The sequence below is a fragment of the Tigriopus californicus genome, chromosome 11, assembly GCF_007210705.1.
Source record: "Tigriopus californicus strain San Diego chromosome 11, Tcal_SD_v2.1, whole genome shotgun sequence".
Lineage (NCBI taxonomy): Eukaryota > Metazoa > Arthropoda > Copepoda > Harpacticoida > Harpacticidae > Tigriopus > Tigriopus californicus.
In genome coordinates, this window is record NC_081450.1 from 7,060,272 (window position 1) to 7,081,572 (window position 21,301).

General features: G+C 41.9%; 2 protein-coding genes across 3 annotated transcripts in view; one reads left to right on the forward strand and one right to left on the reverse strand.

Moving 5' to 3' along the window:
- Window positions 1-13,061, forward strand: part of LOC131891087 (XK-related protein 4-like) — a 17,730-nt gene extending 4,669 nt beyond the window's left edge. Inside the window, exons 2-7 of the mRNA XM_059240587.1 lie at window positions 7,796-8,124; window positions 8,272-8,543; window positions 11,947-12,209; window positions 12,290-12,496; window positions 12,566-12,779; window positions 12,978-13,061. Of these exons, the coding sequence (XP_059096570.1) occupies window positions 7,796-8,124; window positions 8,272-8,543; window positions 11,947-12,209; window positions 12,290-12,496; window positions 12,566-12,739 (1,245 nt within the window). The 3' untranslated portion in view covers window positions 12,740-12,779; window positions 12,978-13,061. The remainder of the gene's footprint in view (window positions 1-7,795; window positions 8,125-8,271; window positions 8,544-11,946; window positions 12,210-12,289; window positions 12,497-12,565; window positions 12,780-12,977) is intronic.
- On the reverse strand, window positions 12,875-19,806 carry LOC131891090 (probable serine/threonine-protein kinase DDB_G0280111). 2 transcript variants are annotated; one of them, XM_059240594.1, is made up of 3 exons: window positions 15,104-15,118; window positions 14,921-15,043; window positions 12,875-14,085 (listed from the first exon to the last, which is right to left on the reverse strand). In XM_059240594.1, the coding sequence occupies exon 3, from the start codon at window positions 14,067-14,069 to the stop codon at window positions 13,179-13,181; it is 891 nt and encodes a 296-aa protein (XP_059096577.1). In that variant the 5' UTR covers window positions 14,070-14,085; window positions 14,921-15,043; window positions 15,104-15,118; the 3' UTR covers window positions 12,875-13,178. The 2 variants fall into 2 exon arrangements, with proteins under 2 accessions (XP_059096577.1, XP_059096576.1); XM_059240593.1 differs by lacking the exons at window positions 14,921-15,043; window positions 15,104-15,118 and adding an exon at window positions 19,284-19,806.
- Between the last annotated feature and the right edge of the window lie 1,495 nt (window positions 19,807-21,301).

The window sequence follows — 21,301 nt, forward strand, 5'->3', positions numbered from 1 at the left end:
CTCATATTGGGAGAGTCTAGAACGATTGGGACTGTACAGTGTTCAGAGAAAGTAACAAAGGCATCTGATACCGTATGTTTTTAAAATCATGCATGAGCTTTGTCCCAACCCAGCCCTCGAGAATCCAGGTTATTTACAGTAGAACAATACAGTCCAACTCTCGTCTTTCTCCTTAATTGTTCAATTGTTTGCCCTTAGTGTTTCCAAAAAAACTGGGTTTTAATCAAAATTCTTGATCAACCCTATATGCCAGGTCTGTCAACTCTAATTCGTTGGTGGATCAGATATTATATCAAAATAAAATTAAGTGAAATGAGTACGCTTTTTGCCTTGAAGTGCTGGACATCGCATTGACAGTAAGGGTAAGGAAATCCGCAAAAAAACTCTCCTGATACTGTTTAAGTATGGTTTTCACTTATTGTTACTGCCGTGAAATACAATTTCTAATGTAAGAATTCCAGCGAAGGTGAAGACCGTCATTTATTTAAAAAATGCTGAGACGCTTTGTCACCTCTTGAAATCAATCTCTCCTTTTGAGGATGGCAATTTAGACCTAATGTTTGAAGGCAAACAAACACATTTAATTGAAAGAAAAAATGGCCTTCGACATGTCAAGTGTTGTTTGTTTGCAATAGAAAAATTGCAGGATTTAATAATACTAATGTAGTGGAAATGCTATAACAAGAAATCTCAAATTATATTTATTTGAAATTTCCTGCCAAAGATATGCTTTCTGCATACCGTATGTTAACGTAACAAAGAGTAATAACGTTTTTCTAAACTTTAATTTTATCTGGTCTTGAGAAAATTGTGATGATTATTTCTTCATGAAAGCTTTACAAAATGAAACTAAAGATGTGGACAAAATATATCAAATACTTTGTGTCCTGGGGTTCCAGGAGTTCCTCCCGATTGGGGCCTATCCGGCTACCTAACTACGGCCTAGAGCAGGGCGCGGTTGGGTCGGCGGCTTCACGCAGCAAAGACCCTCAAATCAGACACGTCAATTGCATATTCGTACTGTTTTATTAGGTGACCTTTGCTGGTGACTGCATGAAATAGAACATAAGCAAGGGGGTGAGTAAAGGTAATAGAATGAGTCAAAGCGAAGTTACAAACTATGGGAGGACGAAGGCAAGATCATAAAGGTAAAGAATACGGCACAAGTAGTATTAGGCATAGAAGGGGTTTCCCACGTGGTTCTTCTTCATCAGCTGGTCGAAAATGGCGCTGCACGACATCCAAAGGAGCCGGCCGAGGTGACCACTTGGGTTGGATTTATAGGTCTCTGCTTGTTGCACTGAATATATTGAACGTTGTTTAACGTTACATCCAGAGCATTTTTGTGTCAAATGAGATACTAATGAACGTTTTGAAGGTAAATTAATATTACCTTTCTTGGAAAAAGAACAGTTGAACTCTTAATTTATCATTGAATATAATATACATGTATCTGATACGCTTTCTTCATACCATTCATTCTTCAACCATTTTGCACGAAAGCAAGTATTTGTATAATGACAAAATCCCTATCTAAAATTGCAATTTTAGTGGCAATGAAATGCCCGTGGCTGTCACAGTTATCAAAACAAGTTACACATTTTAATTAATGGTATTACTTCTTGCTCTTCGTACTCATGTTATGTTGCGTTCATACTTGATTTTGAGGGATTCGCGTAGTTGTTCTTCATGCAGGAAGTGCCGCCATGTAGTATTACAGTGAAAAGGAAGGCGGATCGGTCGCTACGCTTCTTTTCGAACGGGAATTGGATGGGACTGAAGAAGTCGGCAGACATGGGAGTTCAAAATCAGTGGCCCACTAAAAAAATTGAGCAGTTCGTTCGTCAATAGCTACCTTATAGCTTCATCGTATCAAAGCTCGATCGAGGTGCATGATAGTAGCACTCGACCGTAAATCTGTTCTTAACTCCAAAATACCCTCTTATTGTTACCAATACCAATTTTCATTAAAAGGTACTTTCGCTCGTTCTTAAACATCGGTTCATAGAAAGGTATTTTTGGAGGCTATTGAGTAAGGTGATACAACATTTTGAACTTTTTAAGATTATGCAACAAAGAGATTATTACATGTACCATACACTCACAAGGACGTGCCGCGCTATAAAGTCGTTGGATTTGAAACATTTGGTCGCCCGTCGGATGTGAAAGCTTTGAAATATTGATGAAGATTGTTTGATTTTTCAGGAGCTTTTAAAATGTACGTTTGATCTGGCACGCTAATTTAGAAATGGCATAAACAATATGGACTTCGATCTATGATCAAAAACAATGCGCCTTCGTTTCAGTGATGTTAAATGTGCGGCATGGACTTAAAATACTTTATTGGCACAAGAACACTTTGGCAGTTTATTCAAAACTGCTATATTTATTAGGCACCATTTACAAATGACACTGAAAATACTGATCCAATTATCACCCCGTCGCTGAGCATCTATTGGCTAGCCAATGAGGAACCACTACTGAAACCACTGGATAGGGTTCCACCGAGTTGAACCTCATCCTTCAAGACCTCTAGAGAGCGGGGACCAGAGTCCCTCATCCCTTCCAAAGAATTCACCTCCGGTTGCAGATGCAAGTTAGGGGAACTGGAGAGTTTGACGGACATCTTGCCGATATCAACATCCTCGTCGAAAAGATGAGGCATCTTGCAACCTGCAGCACTGCGAAAACTGAACAACATCCTGGCCACAGAATGGTAATTTTCGAGGCTCACACTGTTCACCAGAGAGAGTTGCTTCTGTTTCTCAATTTCTCGTCGATGTTGCAGGTCCTCATCTTGTCTTCTCATGCCATTGTAGATGGCGTGAGTTCTCGCGTTGATCTCCGCGATTTCAAGGCGCACCTTTGCCGCTTCCAATTCCCCTCGAGCCTTTTGAATCTCTGGACTCTCGTCCTGCGGGTCCATGCATCTGCAACACGTCCGGGGAAGAGGGATGTCCTCGTCGAAAAGATGAGGTTGCTGGCAACCCGCAGCACTGCGAAAACTGAACAACATCCTGGCCACAGAATGGTAATTTTCGAGGCTCACACTGTTCACCAGAGAGAGTTGCTTCTGTTTCTCAATTTCTCGTCGATGTTGCAGGTCCTCATCTTGTCTTCTCATGCCATTGTAGATGGCGTGAGTTCTCGCATTGATCTCCGCGATTTCAAGGCGCACCTTTGCCGCTTCCAATTCCCCTCGAGCCTTTTGAATCTCTGGACTCTCGTCCTGCGGGTCCATGCATCTGCAACACGTCCGGGGAAGAGGGATGTCCTCGTCAAAAAGATGAGGTTGCTGGCAACCCACAGCGCTGCGGAAGTGGAAAACCATTCTGGCCACGGAGTTGTAACTCTCGATACTTACCCTGTTCATCAGGTTGTCGTAAGTCAGAGATACTTTGGTTGATTTCGTCTCCAGCGACGTGGCCTCTTCAATATCCACAAAGTCGAGCGACGTAGTCGACATAATGATAGCTTCTCTTTACCCCTTTGTTCTTGTGATGGATTTGATTAGACTGGTGAAATTTCATTGAAATCACCGTTATTTATATGCTCAACGGTGTTACTGAAATTAATCCCTTCTCAATTATTGGTTCAAACTTTCTTAGCTCCTCTCTAGCTAGTTGGTCTGTATTAAGACTGTTATCTTTATCTGTTTCAAGAGCAATATTGGCTCGTGCGAGCGTCTGTCAGCTACGGCCCAGTCAAACGACGGTCGAGCTCTCTTAAAGAGGTGAAACAATGGATCAGAAGGGAAATGGTTTCTAACGCAGACGTTTAGCTTCTTCCTCGTATTCCATTCCTACCAAAAATATATAAATTGCTAATTGATTGATTGATCTAGCGAGACATAAATTGGGACGTTCAGCGTTGAGCCAAGCTTGGGTTCCAGCAAACGAGCGTGCCTGACAGAGTCAGTGATGCAAATTTTCATTTCAAACTATCTTAACAATGTATAGACCCCCTTCTTGTTCAGTAAGGTCTTTTTTGTCAGCTCTCCAATTCATTGGAAATGAGTTGGATCAGGCAGTTTGCTCGAAGTTTTCTTTGTAGTGGACATTAATTTTCCGGCTAGCGTTGTAGAGTGGGAGGTTAGTCCTGATGGGTATTTGGGTATAAGGTCGGTCTGGCTAAGTTCAAGTTCAAAGATGAACATTGGCCGTTGATCATGGAAATATTAAAAGAACTTGATCTGATTTCAATTCTGAAACGGGAATCGTCCATAGAGGCAGCCATTGATAATTAGTTTCAGTTTTTAAGGAAGTTTCCTCCAGTTTAGCACTCTCTGAATGTGTTCCCGAAAGGTGGTACAAGGACAAAAATTCGCTAACTAGCAAAAAGGCTGAAGAGCACTTCGAATCCATTAATTGTAGGGAGCCTCCAAAAAAACTTGGACGTAGTTTAGGGTAAGATTAAGGCCTCCATCGAATATGACCAGTTACAAACTGAAAGTAAGGTGGTTTAGGAGTTCAGGTCGAATCCGAAGGCATTTTTCTCTTATGCGAACTCTAAGAGAAAAATGAAACACTCTGTTGGGCCTTTTGAAGTTGATGGGGAAACCTATAGCAATGTGGAGACTATGGCTAACACTCTTGGAGATCAGTTCTCCAGTGTGTTTTCAACCCCACTGAGTTCAGAAGCAACAGCTCATTGCTCTAAAGATGAGTCTGTTGAGATTGACAAGGTCAGTCAAGTTGAGCGCTTAGATGATCTTGTAGTCACAGATCAAGATGCTTTTGAGGCCATTATGGACTTGAGACTCACGAGTTCTCCTGGCCTTGATGGTGTGACATCTCAGTTTCTGATGAGATGCTCACTGGTTCTAGCTCCTGTTTTCTCGTATTTGATGCGTTGCAGCTTGGATCAGGGCAAGTTTCCATCTTCACTAAAGATAGCTCACATTGTTCCAATTTTTATAGGGGGAGATAAGTCGCTCCCCAGTAATTATAGGCAGATTTCTCTCACTTCGAATATTGCGAAGGTGTTTGAGAAGATCATGAAGTCCAAACTTGTAGAATTTCTTGAGGTCAATGAAGTCCTTCCTCCAAGCCAACACGGGTTCCGAGCACATTTTATCACGGTTACCCAACTGATTGAGCATTTAAAGTAGGTCATTGAGGGACTGGAAAAGCACGAGTCAGTTGATGTTGTCTATATTGATTTTGAGCAGATCATGGCCTTTTGTTGAATAGACTTCATGATATTGGGATCCAAGGTAAGGTTCACAATTGGATAAGAAGTTTCATTCATAATAGGAAGCAAATTGTTAAGGTTGAGGGTTTCCTTCGTGACATACATTATGTCAAGTCAGGTGTTCCCCAGGGTTCGATCTTAGGGCCCCTCCTTTTTATAATATTCGTTGTCCCGCTTCAAAAGCTTAATATTACTGCCAGTCGCTCATCTTATACAAAGTTAGTTTCCGCTAGGAATGGCCAAGATTTCGCTAGCCTTGCAAAGGACCTAGAAATAATCTATTCTTGGGTAACTGAGAGTAGTATGGCCCTGAACGGAATGAAATTCCGCTCAATGACATTTGGGTCAACTCCTTTGCCTCCAATATCTACGAGTGGAGTATTTAAAGATATTGAGCAGGTCTCATCTATGAAAGATTTAGATGTAGTCCTCCAAAATAATGGAAAGGTCGATGAGCATATCCAGCTGAAGGTGGGTAAGGCTTTTCAAATGTGTGGTTGGATATATCGTCCGGTTATGTCTAGAGATAGTATCGCGATGTCAACTCAGTTCAAGTCGATTGTTCAGCCACTTAAATATGCTTCACCCGTTTGGGCTCCAATGAGTTCAGCAGGTTTGCAAAAGGTCGAAAAAGTCCAAAGGTCAAGTAACCTGTTAGTAAATAATAAGGAATATCAGTTGTTGAGCAAAAAAACTATAATATTTAGGTCTAGATTAAAAATTGAATTTACCTTGAGCAGAAATCACTCAAGTTTAATGGTTGGGATGTGCGAAGGAGCCTAACAGAGGCCAGTTTTTAGAGCTCTCAACTTGGACATGAAGACGGTTTTGAGCACATAAATAGATAACTTTACCTCCAAGGACTACCTGAAAGGACTTAGCAGCTCAAGTAAAGGTCGAGATGCAAAATGATTGTTTATCAAAAAAATGGAGTTCATAAAGATAAAGACCAATTTCAAACACAATCCAAGGGTACGTGATTCCCAACATTATAACTGAAATTAGGCCCGGGAATTGTATTTCATGTAAACTCCCCCATCTAATCTAGAAACAACTTTAACAGAAAATTTAATTTACTGCCGGAGCAAATTGGGCTGATTCTTTATCAAGTGGATATTCATGGACTTAATATAGGCAAATTGGGTTTGATCGAGGTGGCTATTCATTGCAATTTATTAGTTCGTAGAAGTTTGCAGTTTACCTTTTGAAGAGCCAATAGTCATCAATGATAAACACTACTCTATACTGGAGCATTCCCTTTCCTTGATCACTTGATGGCCTTTATTATGATATGGGAAAGGTTTTTATGGTAATGTAACTTGAAGTGAAATTTTATTCATGAAAGATGAAATTGGAGGGAGGTAATCAACAGGATTTAATCCAAAAAAAACTGCATCCAATAGATTTGCCCAGACAGCTATTACACACACGGCTAAATTCCTTTCCACTGATAGACTCTAAACATTAATCAATTTACTACAGTGGCATCTTGTAGGCAAGTTCCATGAGATAAATTTTTGCCCCTCAAGTATGAAACTACTCTGTACCGCAAATTACCTATCGAACTCGTAGAGCGTCAAGAAACTTGTAACTGTAACTTGATATATTCTTGAAACTCTATTTATGGTCAGTCGCCCCGGTCATGTAGCTCCAGGATAGTAATCTACAACAAGGCTATTTGCACAAAATAGCTACTTAGTGCCGCTTTCTAAACGGGCCCAGGGAACAAAAACAATTTCTACTGGAGATGAAAAACACTTTTTTCCCAAATATACTGAAAAGACAAAAAGCTCTCTTCTCATTTCAAATATGCGTTTAGCTGCCAGAAATAAAAATTCAGGAGTCTTGAGACAATAGTTGAAACTTAGCATCAACTTGAGCACCATGTGTCAAAGGATATGATATCCCTAATTTACAAATATGTAATGACTCAGCGCCTGCTTCCAGCGCATTCTGGATTAGTTTGTGCTGAATCAAATAGTTGGAAATCCTAAGGCGAAATGATATTTCTTGTAGAAGAGTTGGCATTCAACCATTTCCATTTACGAAAGAGTAAAGATATTCATACAATACTTTTTAAGCAAAAATTTAAGTACGTACGACCAAGAGTTTTGTTACTCTTTACATTCGCACGTCTTTATGCACGTTCTCTTGAAATTCAGGCTAGATAGTTTGCACATTTTTTATTTTATTTTGCTGGTAAATGCTATGTATTTTGGGTCAAAATCTCATTTTTTGAGTTATGTACCATGTGTTTGTACTTTGATTATTCGAAAAGGCTTTCTCAAATGATAGCACAATGACTCTTTGCACTCAAAATGATATAAGCGTAGACGTAAATATAAATTTGGTACGATGATGTGTTCAATTACAACTTTTATCTAAGCTTCTCCGTAGTAGGAACATTAGCTTTGTTTCCAGTACAAGCTCGATTACAGCTTTTGCAACATTTCCGAACGTACCCTGAGGGTGACAAGCGTTTGTTTTGATCCATGAAACTCATACTTACATCATTTCAAATCGAATCGCAGACTCGATATGTGTGAATCGTTTAGCAACATATCTAAACTCAGTCCTTCATCATTGTGCTTCGTCGGAACAGATCAAGCAGAAAATGCGGAAGGCCGACATTTTCCATCCGTTTGGACGGACCGCTGCCATCCAATGTCTGGTGGCCATCTTCTTCTACGCCTTTGATTATGGTTCGGACATCGCCGTGGCTTACTACCTCCGAATTGAAGAAGACACTCAATGGTGGTTTGCTTTGACCGTGGTCTTCATCGTACTGCCTTTGGCTCTGGTCAATATCTTCAGTATTGTTTGGTTCCATCAAGACCACCAAGATCAAAATGCATATCCTAGAACAGTGCCCAATCTCGAGAAGGCTCTTTTAATCATCTCTCATGTCCTCCTCCTGGGACCAATTGTCAGGTATGAAAACATAACGAAGGTTTCCTCGCCATCACACGGCTAATCAAAACCGAGCCAGGCAAAACGTTTCACCATAACACTTCCTGTACTATGCTCACATGGAGATAGATGGACAAGAGCCAAGACTTTGTATCCTTGCCGTTGCAGACAATGTTACATTCTCTATTTTGGCTTCCAAGAGATGCAGGAGGTGAAAAAAGGGAACCCCACCAACAACATAGAGGGTCCGTTTTGTATCAATAAACGCACCTACCGTTCACGTCGTCTCGAGTATATTTACCGCAGGAGGATCGAACATGAGCGAGATGCCTCCTATTTGGGCCTCATGGATGCGTTCACGCAGGATGGGCCCCAATTGATTTTGCAAATCTACATTTTGGGAGCACGCCATGCAAATGAGTTGGACAATACGTCAACTGGTAAATATGTACATTGAGAAGTATCAGACTCTAGGATGCGTAACCTAACGTAAAAATCAGACCCTTTGATGCAAGTTTAACTAGGGAACAATAGATATATTTGTTAACCTACGAAGGTGGGGGGTTCAGGCCAGAATTCATTTACAATCTGTCGGATGAGATGTGTCAGAGTTACTTGGATCTAGTTTGGCAAATCATATTTGCACTACGTCCTCTTATATGGCGAGCGTATACTTGGACGCAATCCTGCTTGATTGATCCCCTTTGGAAAATATTTTTCAAAATCAGGTGTTACTTTATGTATGTAACAGAATTTAGGCCATGGGATTGGTTTTCATGTATTATTAAGTATTGTGTATTGCGTACTTTTAGACTTGTATGCAAAATTTATCCATTCAAATATTTTATGATACCATTTGTGCATGGCTGTGTTTTCTTACCAAAGAGCTTGTTTTTTCTAGAACTTTTGTTGGCGAAGTTGTCTTCATGAACTTCGTTGGAAACGTAAATCGTAAGTTTAACCTACCTCAAAAAATGACCTCGAAAGGTCCTAAAAGCTCAACCAATCTAAAATTCCGAAGTGCAGGAAGCAATTGTTCATGAGTTGCAAACAGCAAAAAGGCTCCAATGTAATTTGAATCCAATAGGTGCGGCTAGCCTTCAAAGAAAGTTGGATTTAATCCCAGGTAGAATTAAGGCCTCCATTGAGACAGATCAGTTGAAAAAGGAGAGCAGGGTAGTTCAGGAAGTCAGATTGAATCCGAAGGCAAATTATCTCTTATGCAAACTCTAAGAGCAAGATTAAACACCCTATAAGGCCTTTTGAGGTTGATGGGGAAGCCAAAGACAATGTAGAGGTTATGGCTAACATGCTTGGAGATCAGTACTCCAGTGTGTTTTCAACTCCAAAGAGTTTAGGAGCAACAGCCCATTCCCCTATTGATGAGCTTGTTGAGATTGTCGAGGCTAGCCAAGTTGATCTGTGACTACAAGATCTAACTGCTCAAGATGCTTTAGAGGCCATCAGGGACTTGAGACCCTCGAGCTCTCCTGGCCTTGATGGTATGACATCTCAGTTTCTGATGAGATGCTCACTGGTTCTTGCTTCTCCTTTCTCGTACTTGATCCGTTGCATCTTGGATCAGGGCAAGTTTCCATCCTCTTTGAAGCTAACTCAGTTTGTTCCAATTTTTCTTGGGCTGTTTTTGCCCTCCCTATCAAGCAATACGCAGGGCGTTAGTTGTTCCTAAAAAAGAAACGAAAAAGGAGTATTATTGTTAAATGTATTACCTTCCACAGGAGTACTTATAATTTAGATATTTCACATCTCAATCTTAGATATTTTCCTTGTCTCAGCTAATGGTTGTGGAACATTTACAACCATGAAACATAAAGCCACCATGGAAAAGCAATGTTAAAAGTTCTTGAGCCAATAATTTTTCCCTGTTATACCCCTTGCCTAGAGTCATGGATGAGGAGTGTTGAGAAATTTGGTGCAACATACTCAAGCCTTTGGGATATGCCTTTTAGTTCAACAAAATTTGAATGAAAAGCTATAAACAATAAAGCAGTGCAAATGTAACAAGATTTGAAAACACAAACACCACATTATTTTTTGTTAAAAGCAGGCACGATTTTCAGCGCTCAGTGTCTTTTTGTAGGATAAATGAATATAGGAAAAAATGGAGCTCTTTGGCAATTCTAACAGAAATTTCCAAGTTTCTTCAGTTGCCAAGCCAGAAACGAAAAATTAAATGCCATTCTGGAGCTTGAAAAATGGAATGAGTAACGAGATTTCTTTGGAAAATTTAGGTCGTTATAATTGCGTCAATCTAAAATTTAATTGAATTACAGTTCCTTTCTTGAAAAAAGGAATAAATCACTGTAATTTCGATACTTGTAATTTCGTTTCTACTAATCTACTAAATCAAGTCTACTCTTGGGTTGCTGCGAGTAACATGGCACTGAATGGAATGAAATTCCCTTTTGAATACTTCACTCATAGATAATAGAGGAAAAGATATTGAGCACGTCTCATCTATAAAAGATTTAGGTGTAGTCCTCCAAAATAATGGAAAGTTCGATGAGCATATCTAGTTGAAGGTGGGTAAAGCTTTTCAAATGTGTGGTTGGATATATCGCACGCTTAAGTCCAGAGATAGTACCGCGATGTTAACTCTGTTCACGTCGATTGCAAAAGGTCGAGCAGGTCCAAAGATGTTTTAACAGGAACATCAAAATCATTGGGAAGGGCTTGAAAGTTTGGGGCTGTGCAGTATTCATAGAAGGTACTAAAGCTAAAGCATCTGATACTGCACGTCTTCAAAAGCATCCATGAGCTTGGACATAACCCAGGTTTTGGGGTCAGTTCTAGTGATCGTAGAGGCTTAATGTGCGTTTTGAAAGCACCATCAAGCCTTCGTGAATCCAGGCTAGTTTGTTAGAACAATGAAGTCCAACTCTCTTCCATCTCTGGCTCTTTCTTTGTTCAAATTGCTGCTCTCAAACATTCGAAGGGAGTTTGTAGGTGTTGATCCAGCAGCATCCTTTTAGTCAGACTTAGACAATTTTTTGATCAAAAAACCTGATCAACCCGACATTCAAGGGATAGCCAAATCCGTCAACTCTAATTCGTTGGTGTATCAGATGATATGTGAGTGAATAAGATGTATAACTTTTTATCTTAAACTGCTAGGGAGCCCATTGCCAGTAGCGATAAGGAAGTCCACAAAAAAAAGCAATCCATAAAGCCGCTCAAACTCGTCTTTACGTCCGAGCTAAGAGCTATAAAAACGGGCCTTGGCTCAACTATTTCACACATCCGAGCCGTCAAACTTTTGTGATTTCTGTTCGACGTGAAAAAAAATCTTTTCAGTTTGTATCCTAGTGAGAAGCATCAGAAAATGTCGCCTAGAAAAGGCCTCAAACAGAACCAAAATTTTGGACTAACATTTTGAAATACCGACTTTATATCTTATAAAACCCTTGGTTTCCTCACAGAATGTCACATGAACACCAAGACCATGAGATGTAATAGGAAGGCGTAAATATCAGGACAATTCAGAAAAGAACCAAATAGCTGTTTTCTGTCACCAAAAACGTTTAATAGGGTTAGTTTGCTTCCGATTTTGGTGAGAGGAGAAAAAACTGGAGCCGAAATAGCTTTCGATCTTTCATCAATGTTGACGAATCACCATTGGCTCTATCATTCTCATTAATTCTGAAATTGAGTCTAGCAACATACACATGAAACTAGAACTAGCTGAAGTTGAGCAACCACTACAACCATGTCATCATAAATGTTGTACCATTGAATCTACTTCAAATCACATCTTGCGTCAAGTTGTAGCTAAACCTCTTGACCCAATTCATCACCAATTCTAGCTTTCTTTCCAATTTCCAGCTGTGTGGCAATTGGTGTCCATTCTCTTATCGTTGTTCACCCTCTCCAGTTCTATGTTGGCGTTTCAAAAAGCCATTCGAATGGCAGATTATGAGATGCCCAACATGAGCTTCTTAGCTTCCACGGTCTTCTTGTTCTGGAAGTTTTTCATTGTGGCCTCTCGCGTGATCACCATGGCACTCTTTGCCAGTCAGTTCAAGGCCGAGCTGTTTCTCTTTATTGGATTTCATTACCTAGTCATGCTACTTTGGTTAATCATGATGGTAAGAAGCTCGTTCTTTGTCGAGTTCATTGTGAACCTCGCACCATACTGTATAAGAGGTTTTTACTCTACTATGTTTAGGGCACGGATTTCTGCGGGAGTGCTGACAGCCAGACCTATCCCGTGGGGGAATTCGTTTACAAACTGGTCGTGGCTTGGGTCTATGTGTTTGATTTCTTCCCTGTGAAGGAGGGCCCAACTAGGATTAAAAGTGCCGCATATTATGTGCTATGCTTTGTCGAGACTACAGTTCTCATTACAGTTTGGTACATCGAGGTCCACAAGAGAGTAAGTTCCCGTTGAGCCCCAATCTGTTCCGATCCATAAAGGATAATCGTCCTTAATTCTCAATTATAGGTCGAGGACAATCTATCATCCGCGTGGTACCTACAGGAGTGGTTTCAAATCACCACTCTCACGTTGATTCCGTGCTTCTTTTTTCTGGGCATGGCTTTTTGTGCCGTCTATTATCTGAAACTTCATCCTCGAGGAAGGATGCCGGACATGAACCAAGCAGCATCACTCTTTTGAGGCACATCAAATTGCTCAACATGTACCAATACAAAAAAATGTATGTCAGAGAAGTTTTGTGACCCAATCAAAGTATGTGTGCCATTCATGCATCACTCAGTAGGAGATGTTTTAAAAGACTATTATTATCCGAAGTGCTTTAGATTTCCATTTTATTTGGCACTTAATCCTTCAAAGTCCACCAAAGCCCGAAACACACGGTAAAACATTCGCTAATAAAACATCGATTGGATTTCAGATGACTAGTTGCAATGAAAGGATCACATGAGTTCTCAAATTCGAATAAATCGGTTGGCTGGCTGTTAATGATGGCTAGAAATGATACCGGTCTCAGTGACTGACGATCGCTCAGGGATTTGCTTCTTTCCTTCCTTGCTCAAAAAATACAAATGATCACCACACATAATGTACGTGTTGGATTTTTGCCAAACTATCCGTCTCAATAAAGGCCCACCATTTCTAAGGTTTGCCGTCGAATGTCTTCCTCATCCATGTCGCTGTCTTCGTCCCAAAACTCGTGATAATCGGTTTTGGGTCGGCCCTTGTTAAGTTCCACTCGGGAGTGATATTTCTCGCGAATATTGGTCGTGACATCGCGAATGTTGTAATAGCTGTCTCTGGTAATTTGTTCCAGGTTCTGCATGGACTTTGTCGATCGAATCTTGGGGATCACACCTCCCACAGGCTTAGTGGAAATGGGATCCACCACAGGGCTGGCATTTGCCGGCGTTCCATTCGGAACGGTTGATATGGAGGTGAAGTCGCCGTAAGAAATACTGCTGACAGGGTGGGGCAAGTTGCTGCCATTTCGAGTGATCGGGTTGGCATTTCCCCCAGCTCTCTTCAGAGTGGAGAACTGTTCCTTGATCTTTTGCCAGCTTTGTCTTTTGATTTGCCTGATTCTGGCCTTGGTCGAGCCCATCCGTGTCATGCCCGACTGCTGTGACTGAGAGTAGTTGACCGTTGATGAGGACGAGGGGCTCTGGGAATTGGACGAGGCTGAAGAAGCTAATGAGCTGTAGGATGAATCTGATCCAGCACTTCTACCGTGCTCGTCGTGCTCGCCGGCTAGCTGGGTGTAATGTTGATGTTGTTGATGTTGTTGTTGTTGTTGTTGTCGCTGCTCCTGGACCCACCGTTTTTCCTCGTAGTATTGGAGATGCTCCCATTTGGCCTCAACACTTTCATCTTTCGGTTCGTCGGGTAGTAACGCTCTTGGGGGTCCATGGGTTATGTATTTATGCCCTGGCACAATGTCAATGTCCACTAATTTGTTCATGTGATCGAGAATATTCCGAGGAGTGGGAAGATTGGTCGCCGAGTTCCTCATGATACAAATACCAATTCTGAAATGAGATGAGAAACCCAAAAAGACTTTAAAGGAAAGCTTTTGCCAGAGCCGAGGAACAACGTAAATCAGAAAGCAATTTCAATCTTGTCGCTCATAATGTCGATAGAATTGCCGCCGAAGTCTCTTCTTTTCATAAGAGTACGCAAGCATATCTTACAGATCTGGCAACTCATCTAATGGCCCTAGTCGCTGTTTTTTTCCTTCTTCATGCTATACACAAGAATATTATCCAAATGTGTTTGTACACGAAGAAGGAATCAAGGAAGGATCAAAGCCCAAAAGGATCATTGCCAAGCATGCCGTCTCAGGCCATCACCAACACCAACGCTGTTTCCTTAAACAGCCTTGAGTCAGCTTCCTGGAGACGAGATTCATTCCCGTTGAATGTTCCTTCCCAACACACCAAATCCAAAGCAACGACGGGATTGCCGTCCAGAACGTGAGGAAGCCCAGCCGTTCTCCAGTTGGACCTTTTGTTGTTTACAATCAGTCCCAAATCTATTGAATGAACAATAGCATTCAATATAAGCAAGCCAGCATTCTTTCATTAAAAGACAGTGAGGAGCTAGCTGGCAGCTCCATGCACGAGATCGGCGAGTTTTTCCACGGCAAAAGCTACGAGTAGGACCATTACAATACTGATGTCAATGTTGTTGTTCCACCTGAGCTAAGTCAACATTTCGAAAGCACAATCTGATTGCTTGGTTATGAAATGGTTGATGTACACAATAATCTACGAGCTTGGTTTTGGCCCATGACAAGCTGTCCGCAAACTATTGACGCAGAGGAACAAAGAGAAAAGAGCACATCGGTGTGCGGCTTTGATTTACCTGAGTTAGGCATAATCTAATCGTTTCATCTCTCCACGGTTCCGATAACATTTTTTTCGAGAGATGGGAAAAGATCTCCAGCCATTGCAAGAATGTAAGATTCGTGTCGTCGTATTTTCCATCCTATATTTCATATCGATTAAGATCCGCAAAATGCTTGCCAATGGTGGTCTGCAAAGTTACCTTTATCCGGAAACCACGAATTTTTTACCCAAAGCTACGAAGTGTATGTACGGCAACAAATCAAATATGGTATATATTGTTTTGCCTTACGAACGTTTTAAAGACAACAGTTTACCTCCTGATGATGGCTACACAGGTATTTGGAGCGAACAAAAAGAAAGTCAACCCAGGGCCGACAGAGGCCGGAGGGTGAGCTGAATTCAAAGGCCAATAAGGTCAGCGACAAAAGAGACACAGCTTGCGGTTAAGTGCAATCCATCATGAAAACCGACTCAATCTGTTTAACCAACGCTTCTATTCAATGTGCATAAGAGATGATTAGGCATTGTACTAGCCAATTCAGAGACAAAAGAGATACCAATATAGTAATAAGAATATTTGTTCATGTCCCAATCAATTGAATATGTGGGTTTTTTTAACTCGTGACCTATTTCGGGTAAAAAGAGCAACGAGAACTGTCATTGACTTTCAGCTGTCATTTCCGGCTTCAAGAAGTTGCAATAACTCAGAGGCTTTTTTGTTAACACCAAATTTCACCTTTCAAATCAAACGAGTTCTCTTGTGAGAAGAGGCCAATATGTATTGGGCATATGACCTAATAGGTTGAAGCTTGCCAATTCATGGCAGAACCGAGCGAACCCTGGACTTTCATCGTTTTTACTGAACGATTGACGTCAAACTACCAGGATAATTGAAAAGTCCCCTCTTTCTCTTGGTTGTTAGGCAATGACGAAGCACGGAAACAGATCATGGCTGCATTCATTCAGATCAAGATTCATGCGACATTTACAGCTCTCTAACATGGCTTCTGCCTGATGTCAATTTCTACTGGCATGATCATCTCTTGATTTATGGCTGTCGCCTTCTTCCTTTGTCTTGGCGAGAAAAATTGGAGATCCGGTTCTCAGGTCAGACCAAATGGCTGGTTGAAATCGTTCAAAACTTCCTTCGATAAATGCACAATCTGGCCCAGAAGTTCAAGACCGTTTCGTGGAACATGTTGCAATTCTGTCTCTTCCCGTACCCTATGTATTGTATGGACGTGTGTGGACGTCCAAGCGATCTCCCACACCAAGCTGGGTTGGTGCCCTGGTGTGCACTCGTACTAGGTACGTACAGACGTAAGTCAATGGCCGACAGCCAATCACGAAGTGGCTACTGTGCGAGTGAGAGAGCTTTGTGGGTTTTTTTGGTTTCGTTCAACACAAATGATTTGATGTGGGAACTTTGAGGAGAAGAGAAGAGAAATTAACTTCTGCCAGCCAACGTTGTTGGTTGAGTGGCCACAATTCTCATTTCACGTCCCCAAGACATGGTAGCCTGGAAACCATCCACTCCTTCGATCGATGGATGGCGACCAACTTCCTTAGCTTCAATGTGCTGGGGAGCGACAAAAGTTTGCAAGTGGGGAACTTGACGTCAAGAAGGGGGAAATGATGATTCAGGCCTGGATGAGCTCAATTGCTTTAAGATCCTTGAACGTGTGACACTGAGCGCCTTTCCTCCCCCGTCAGCCATTAAACAGGATTTGTCGTTTGGCCTGGAGCAAAAATCTGTTTTCCCTTTCTCTCTAATCCGGATCTTGAAAGACGGTTTTTCTCCAACGGACTCAAGCAGGCTGCCTAGCGTGGTTTTGAGACTCAAGTCCATGCATGCACGATAGGCGTAAGAGCTGAATCGACCACACTCAGCCAGCCAACCAGATCAACCAACTCATCTCAACCCCCAAGTGTCACAGGGGTTCTGATGATCCCAGCGTCCTGCCCGTATTCTCTGTCGTTCTGTACCGTACTCAAGGTAGTGGGTGAGCTAGCTAGGTAGACACATACATACTTACGTCCGTACGTGTTTAAAGAGTGCAGCAGTATACACGTACGATCGATCCACCTAAAGCGGGACAAAGAACACAGCTGACGTGAATGAAGCTCGAGATGAAAATACCCTGACAAATCCAAGACAAAGAGGAAGAGAAACCCAAATCCGGTTGGTACGAGGGTAATAAGGGTCGACTCGAAGGGCGAAAGAAGAGTCGCTTTGTACAAACAAAAACAAGAAGCCCCGAAGGCTTCATTAAGTGCTGCTTGTGTCTCGGTACCATTCAAAATAGTGATATATGTTGCCCATTAAGGTTCCAGCGGGAATCTGGTTCCCCCATTTGTTGACGAACGAATTAGCCCAAAGCTAGCTTTTTCCCCTGCCAAAAATACCTCTTGCACCTTGTTCATCATGACACTGGAGCCGTGGGAAAATGAGATTGCGTGTACCATGATTTTTTTTGTTCCTTTTTTTGGTTGAAGGTCGGCTCAAGGGAGCACGCAGCTTGAGCTTAAGGTGCTGGCTCCACCCTGTTCCCATCGAAAATATGATGTCCTAAGCAAACTGCAATTTTACACGCCTACGTATGCTGGGCGGTGGTTTACCAGGTTCTGATCCTGAAATTAATGAATGCTCTTCCTCTGTTTTCTGCTGAACATGTACGTACCTACCCTACAGTAATTCTAAGTTCTTACGTTCATCCGTCCCGTGATTATTCGGTGTTTTTTGCGGCCAAGGGTGTGGTCCGTGGAAGGAACCCTTTTATGTTTCCTTGCATTGTTCAACGTGAATCTGCCAAGAACAATTTTACTGCTTGGCAGCACGAACCCCCAACTAGTCTTCAAGATGTGCCCCAAACATAAGCCAGGGCTTACCAGTACTAGCCATGTCATTCGCAAAGATGATGATGATGATGATGGATAAGAAAATTAACCCCCCCCCCGTCTTCTGCAACGATTACGACGATTTCAAATCTATTTATGTTTCTTGCATAAAATATGAACTGCGGTCACTTTGGTGCACTTAAAATTCGTCTTTGACGAACGTTTCCGTGATTGGGATCCCTCAGGTGGAAGAGGATGAATTCTGCTGATTCTGCTCCATTGTAAGCGAAGTACTCGTTCAATGTACAGAATGCTCTTTTGCTAACCTAAACACACACACAGCAGATATGGTCAGTGGTTTAGCTTTTGTTCTTAATTAGCTGCCAAGGACTCTTAGACTATAAGTTCTTTTGTTGTTATTTGATGAAGACGACGACGACGACGACGACGATGATGATAACGATCAAACCATGCAAAAGTCATCTTTGGTTTATTACCCCCAACGAACAAGAATTCGAAGTCAAGAAGAATGTGCCCCTTGCGAACACCCCCCTCGGAATGAATAGACTTCCTGTATCTCCGAGATGCTTCCAAAGCCAACATCAATTTGATGCTTACATTACTTCAAGCTCAGAACATGTGTAATCAGGCGCGTGATTGTCTGAAGAACCATCATCTCCCAAACAAACAATGCACCCTATGTGCGCCACATTTGCATCTCCTTACATTTCCGGCTCCATTGAGTCGACGTTCTTTCGGAATAAGAGATCTTCTTTAGGCTACCTCGCATAATCATTTTAGATGAGAATTTTAATAGTTCTGCATATCAATGCCAACCTTAGTGAAGAACATTGGAGGGTGTTTATTTCCTCTAATTGCTTCACAAGTTTGAGTCAACACTACGAAACTTCTTATACGAATTCGATCTTGTCAAGCCCCAAGTTGGGGGTCAAACAAGTTTTCCCAAAGCTGCTTTGGGAAAACGTAATTTGCACGAGATTTTGTCATTTTGCATCCCTCCTATTCATTCTTGCATCAAATTCAATTCATGAAACGTCATCTAAACTTTTTTCCAGACGTTTTGATGTAACATGTATCATGCATTATTGTTCAACATATGAGGCAAAGACTTTTCTTGCGCAATCGCTAGGGACATATAGCGTTCATTACTTGGTTCTTCAGATGATAAGCCTTGATCGTGATTTCCCCAGTTCTATTTTTGTTTAAAAAGCTAAGAAACATTCAGGTCGATGAACCCAAAAGAGCCGGCCAGTTCAAGAAAATCAGATTTGACCAAATCTCCGATAACTCAGCTAGTAGTGAGAGAATAGTGAGAGGCCGACGTACATTGGTTGTACCTCGAGCTTGATCTCCAACTTATCAAGAGTTACTGTACCTCAAGATTGATAATACGTTGATTCCAATTCTTATGGACTCCTTTCTAAATACATCAATGCGCATTCATTGTACGTAGGAACATCATTCGTTCAGGGAGTCGAGAACCTGGTTTTATGAATGAATGGTTACCTCTAATTGCTTACCTTAAGTTTAATGCTTGAAGTCGTCCGAATTTAGAATGGAATGAAACACACCAAGACGAGGAGGCGGGTTTCGTCCACACCGACCTGCTGCCAACTTGTAGGCAACTCACTGAATGGGAGCCACTTTCGATTAGACCAATAGTATGAAGATGAAATTAGAGAACAGGCTTTCAGAAATAAAGCCCTTTATTGACAAATCCAGTTCGAATATGATGATGATGATGATGATGATGATGATGATGATGATGATGATGATGATGATGATGATGATGATGATGACGACTTTGAACCACGTGAAGCTGGCGAGTAGCAGGCAGAAGCTGACTATTCGAGCTGGCGGCGAACTAGACTAGGGTTAAGAGTTCAATTTTGACTCCGGCCAAATCCAGAGTGTCTCCAAGTGCTTCTAGAAGCATTTGCTATCTACTGGTATGAGCTCTCAAAGCAGGACTGAGCATAGCACAATACCTTTACTGAACCAACGAACCAACGGACGGATGGACGGACGGAGGAACGGAGGGACGGATGGATAGAAGAACTGTGAAAACGAGCGATCCATCCATCTATCCATCGCCCGAATCGAACCCAGGGAACGAATGCACGAAAGGCGGGTGGGTGGACGGAGAAGACGAACGAGAAACAGGCGCACACCGAACCGAACAACAACGAAGGAAGGGCCAGTACTTAGGCCAGAGCCAGGGAGCGAGAGAGATGTACCACCACGGACCTCTGGATGGTTTGGACGAGAACTCTACAAAAAGACGAGTTCTATAAGCAAATGAAAAGGATTTATGAAAGAGCCCCATCCAACCGTAGGCAAGGCTCTTCGTTTGGCATCATTTCTTAACATGGATGCTTCTCTCATTCGTCTTTGACATGGAGAGGTCTCTAAACAGCATAGTACATAGCACCTTAACTGGATTTGGAATTACCAAGCCACAAGTCCAGGCAAAATATGGTGCATTGAACGTAGTACCTATCCCCTAAGCAGGCCCTTAGAGGACCTAAAGAAGAGAATGGAATCGTTTGTGTTTTATATTGCTAAGGAATCAAAATGGACCTTGTGGAACCAAAGATATTTTCATTCGAAAGAGAATAACTTCCTCAAAATAACATACGTGTCAGGTTGGACTAAAAGGCTGGTGCGTACATAGCTATGATTTTCCCAAAAAGAAGGTGGCAAACATTGAAGGTTATGAGGAGAGATGGATTGCTCTCTGAAAAGCAGAAACCATCAAGAAATGGCCAAGTATGATTCAAAACATTTGATCATTTCCCATAAAGTCAAGTCCATTCGCATTTCAAAATCTGTAATATTAGTTGTTAAGTATCACGTTTCTGCGTGTCATTTCCACTGTTTTAGCTCTCTTGACTGAAACGGAGAACAGAAGGAGACGAAGAAGAGGAAGGGGCTTTGAGAATATGGCCGTTGCAAAGGTTCGTTGCCTGCCAACGTATTGGACATGCATGCATACGTACAAGGGTAGATGTGGAAGGCAACGAGAGAGAGGGAGGGAGGGAGGGAGTACATAAGTGAGAGAGAGAAAGACAGAGAGAAAGAGAAAGAGAGAGAGAGAGAGACCCAGTGGGGTGGATGAGGGCGATTTAGAGGGTTTTCTCTCCGTTTCTGTGTGTTTCTCCTATATCATCTAGGTACAAGTCTTCGGGCTTATGTGGACAAACGTCGACATGGTGCGGGAAGACTCCAAGGGAAAGAGTGGTGGGTGACTCCGAGACTTCGAGACTTCGGCAGGGGAGGCCCCTACTGAGCCCATCAACTTATTGGACAAAGATGCCTGCCAAATGCCTGAGAAGTACAGGGAAAAGACAACATTCGAAGTGATATATCCGACCGACCGACCGATCGACCGATCGACCGACCGAAGGTGTTCGTTGTCACGTTTGTCGTCCTACTATTGTACCCATAGACAGAAGCAGTAGATACGTGGATAAACTCCAAAGGAGCAGGGAATACGTACATTTTATTCTATTTTGTTGAGTCAACATGATCGGCGGAG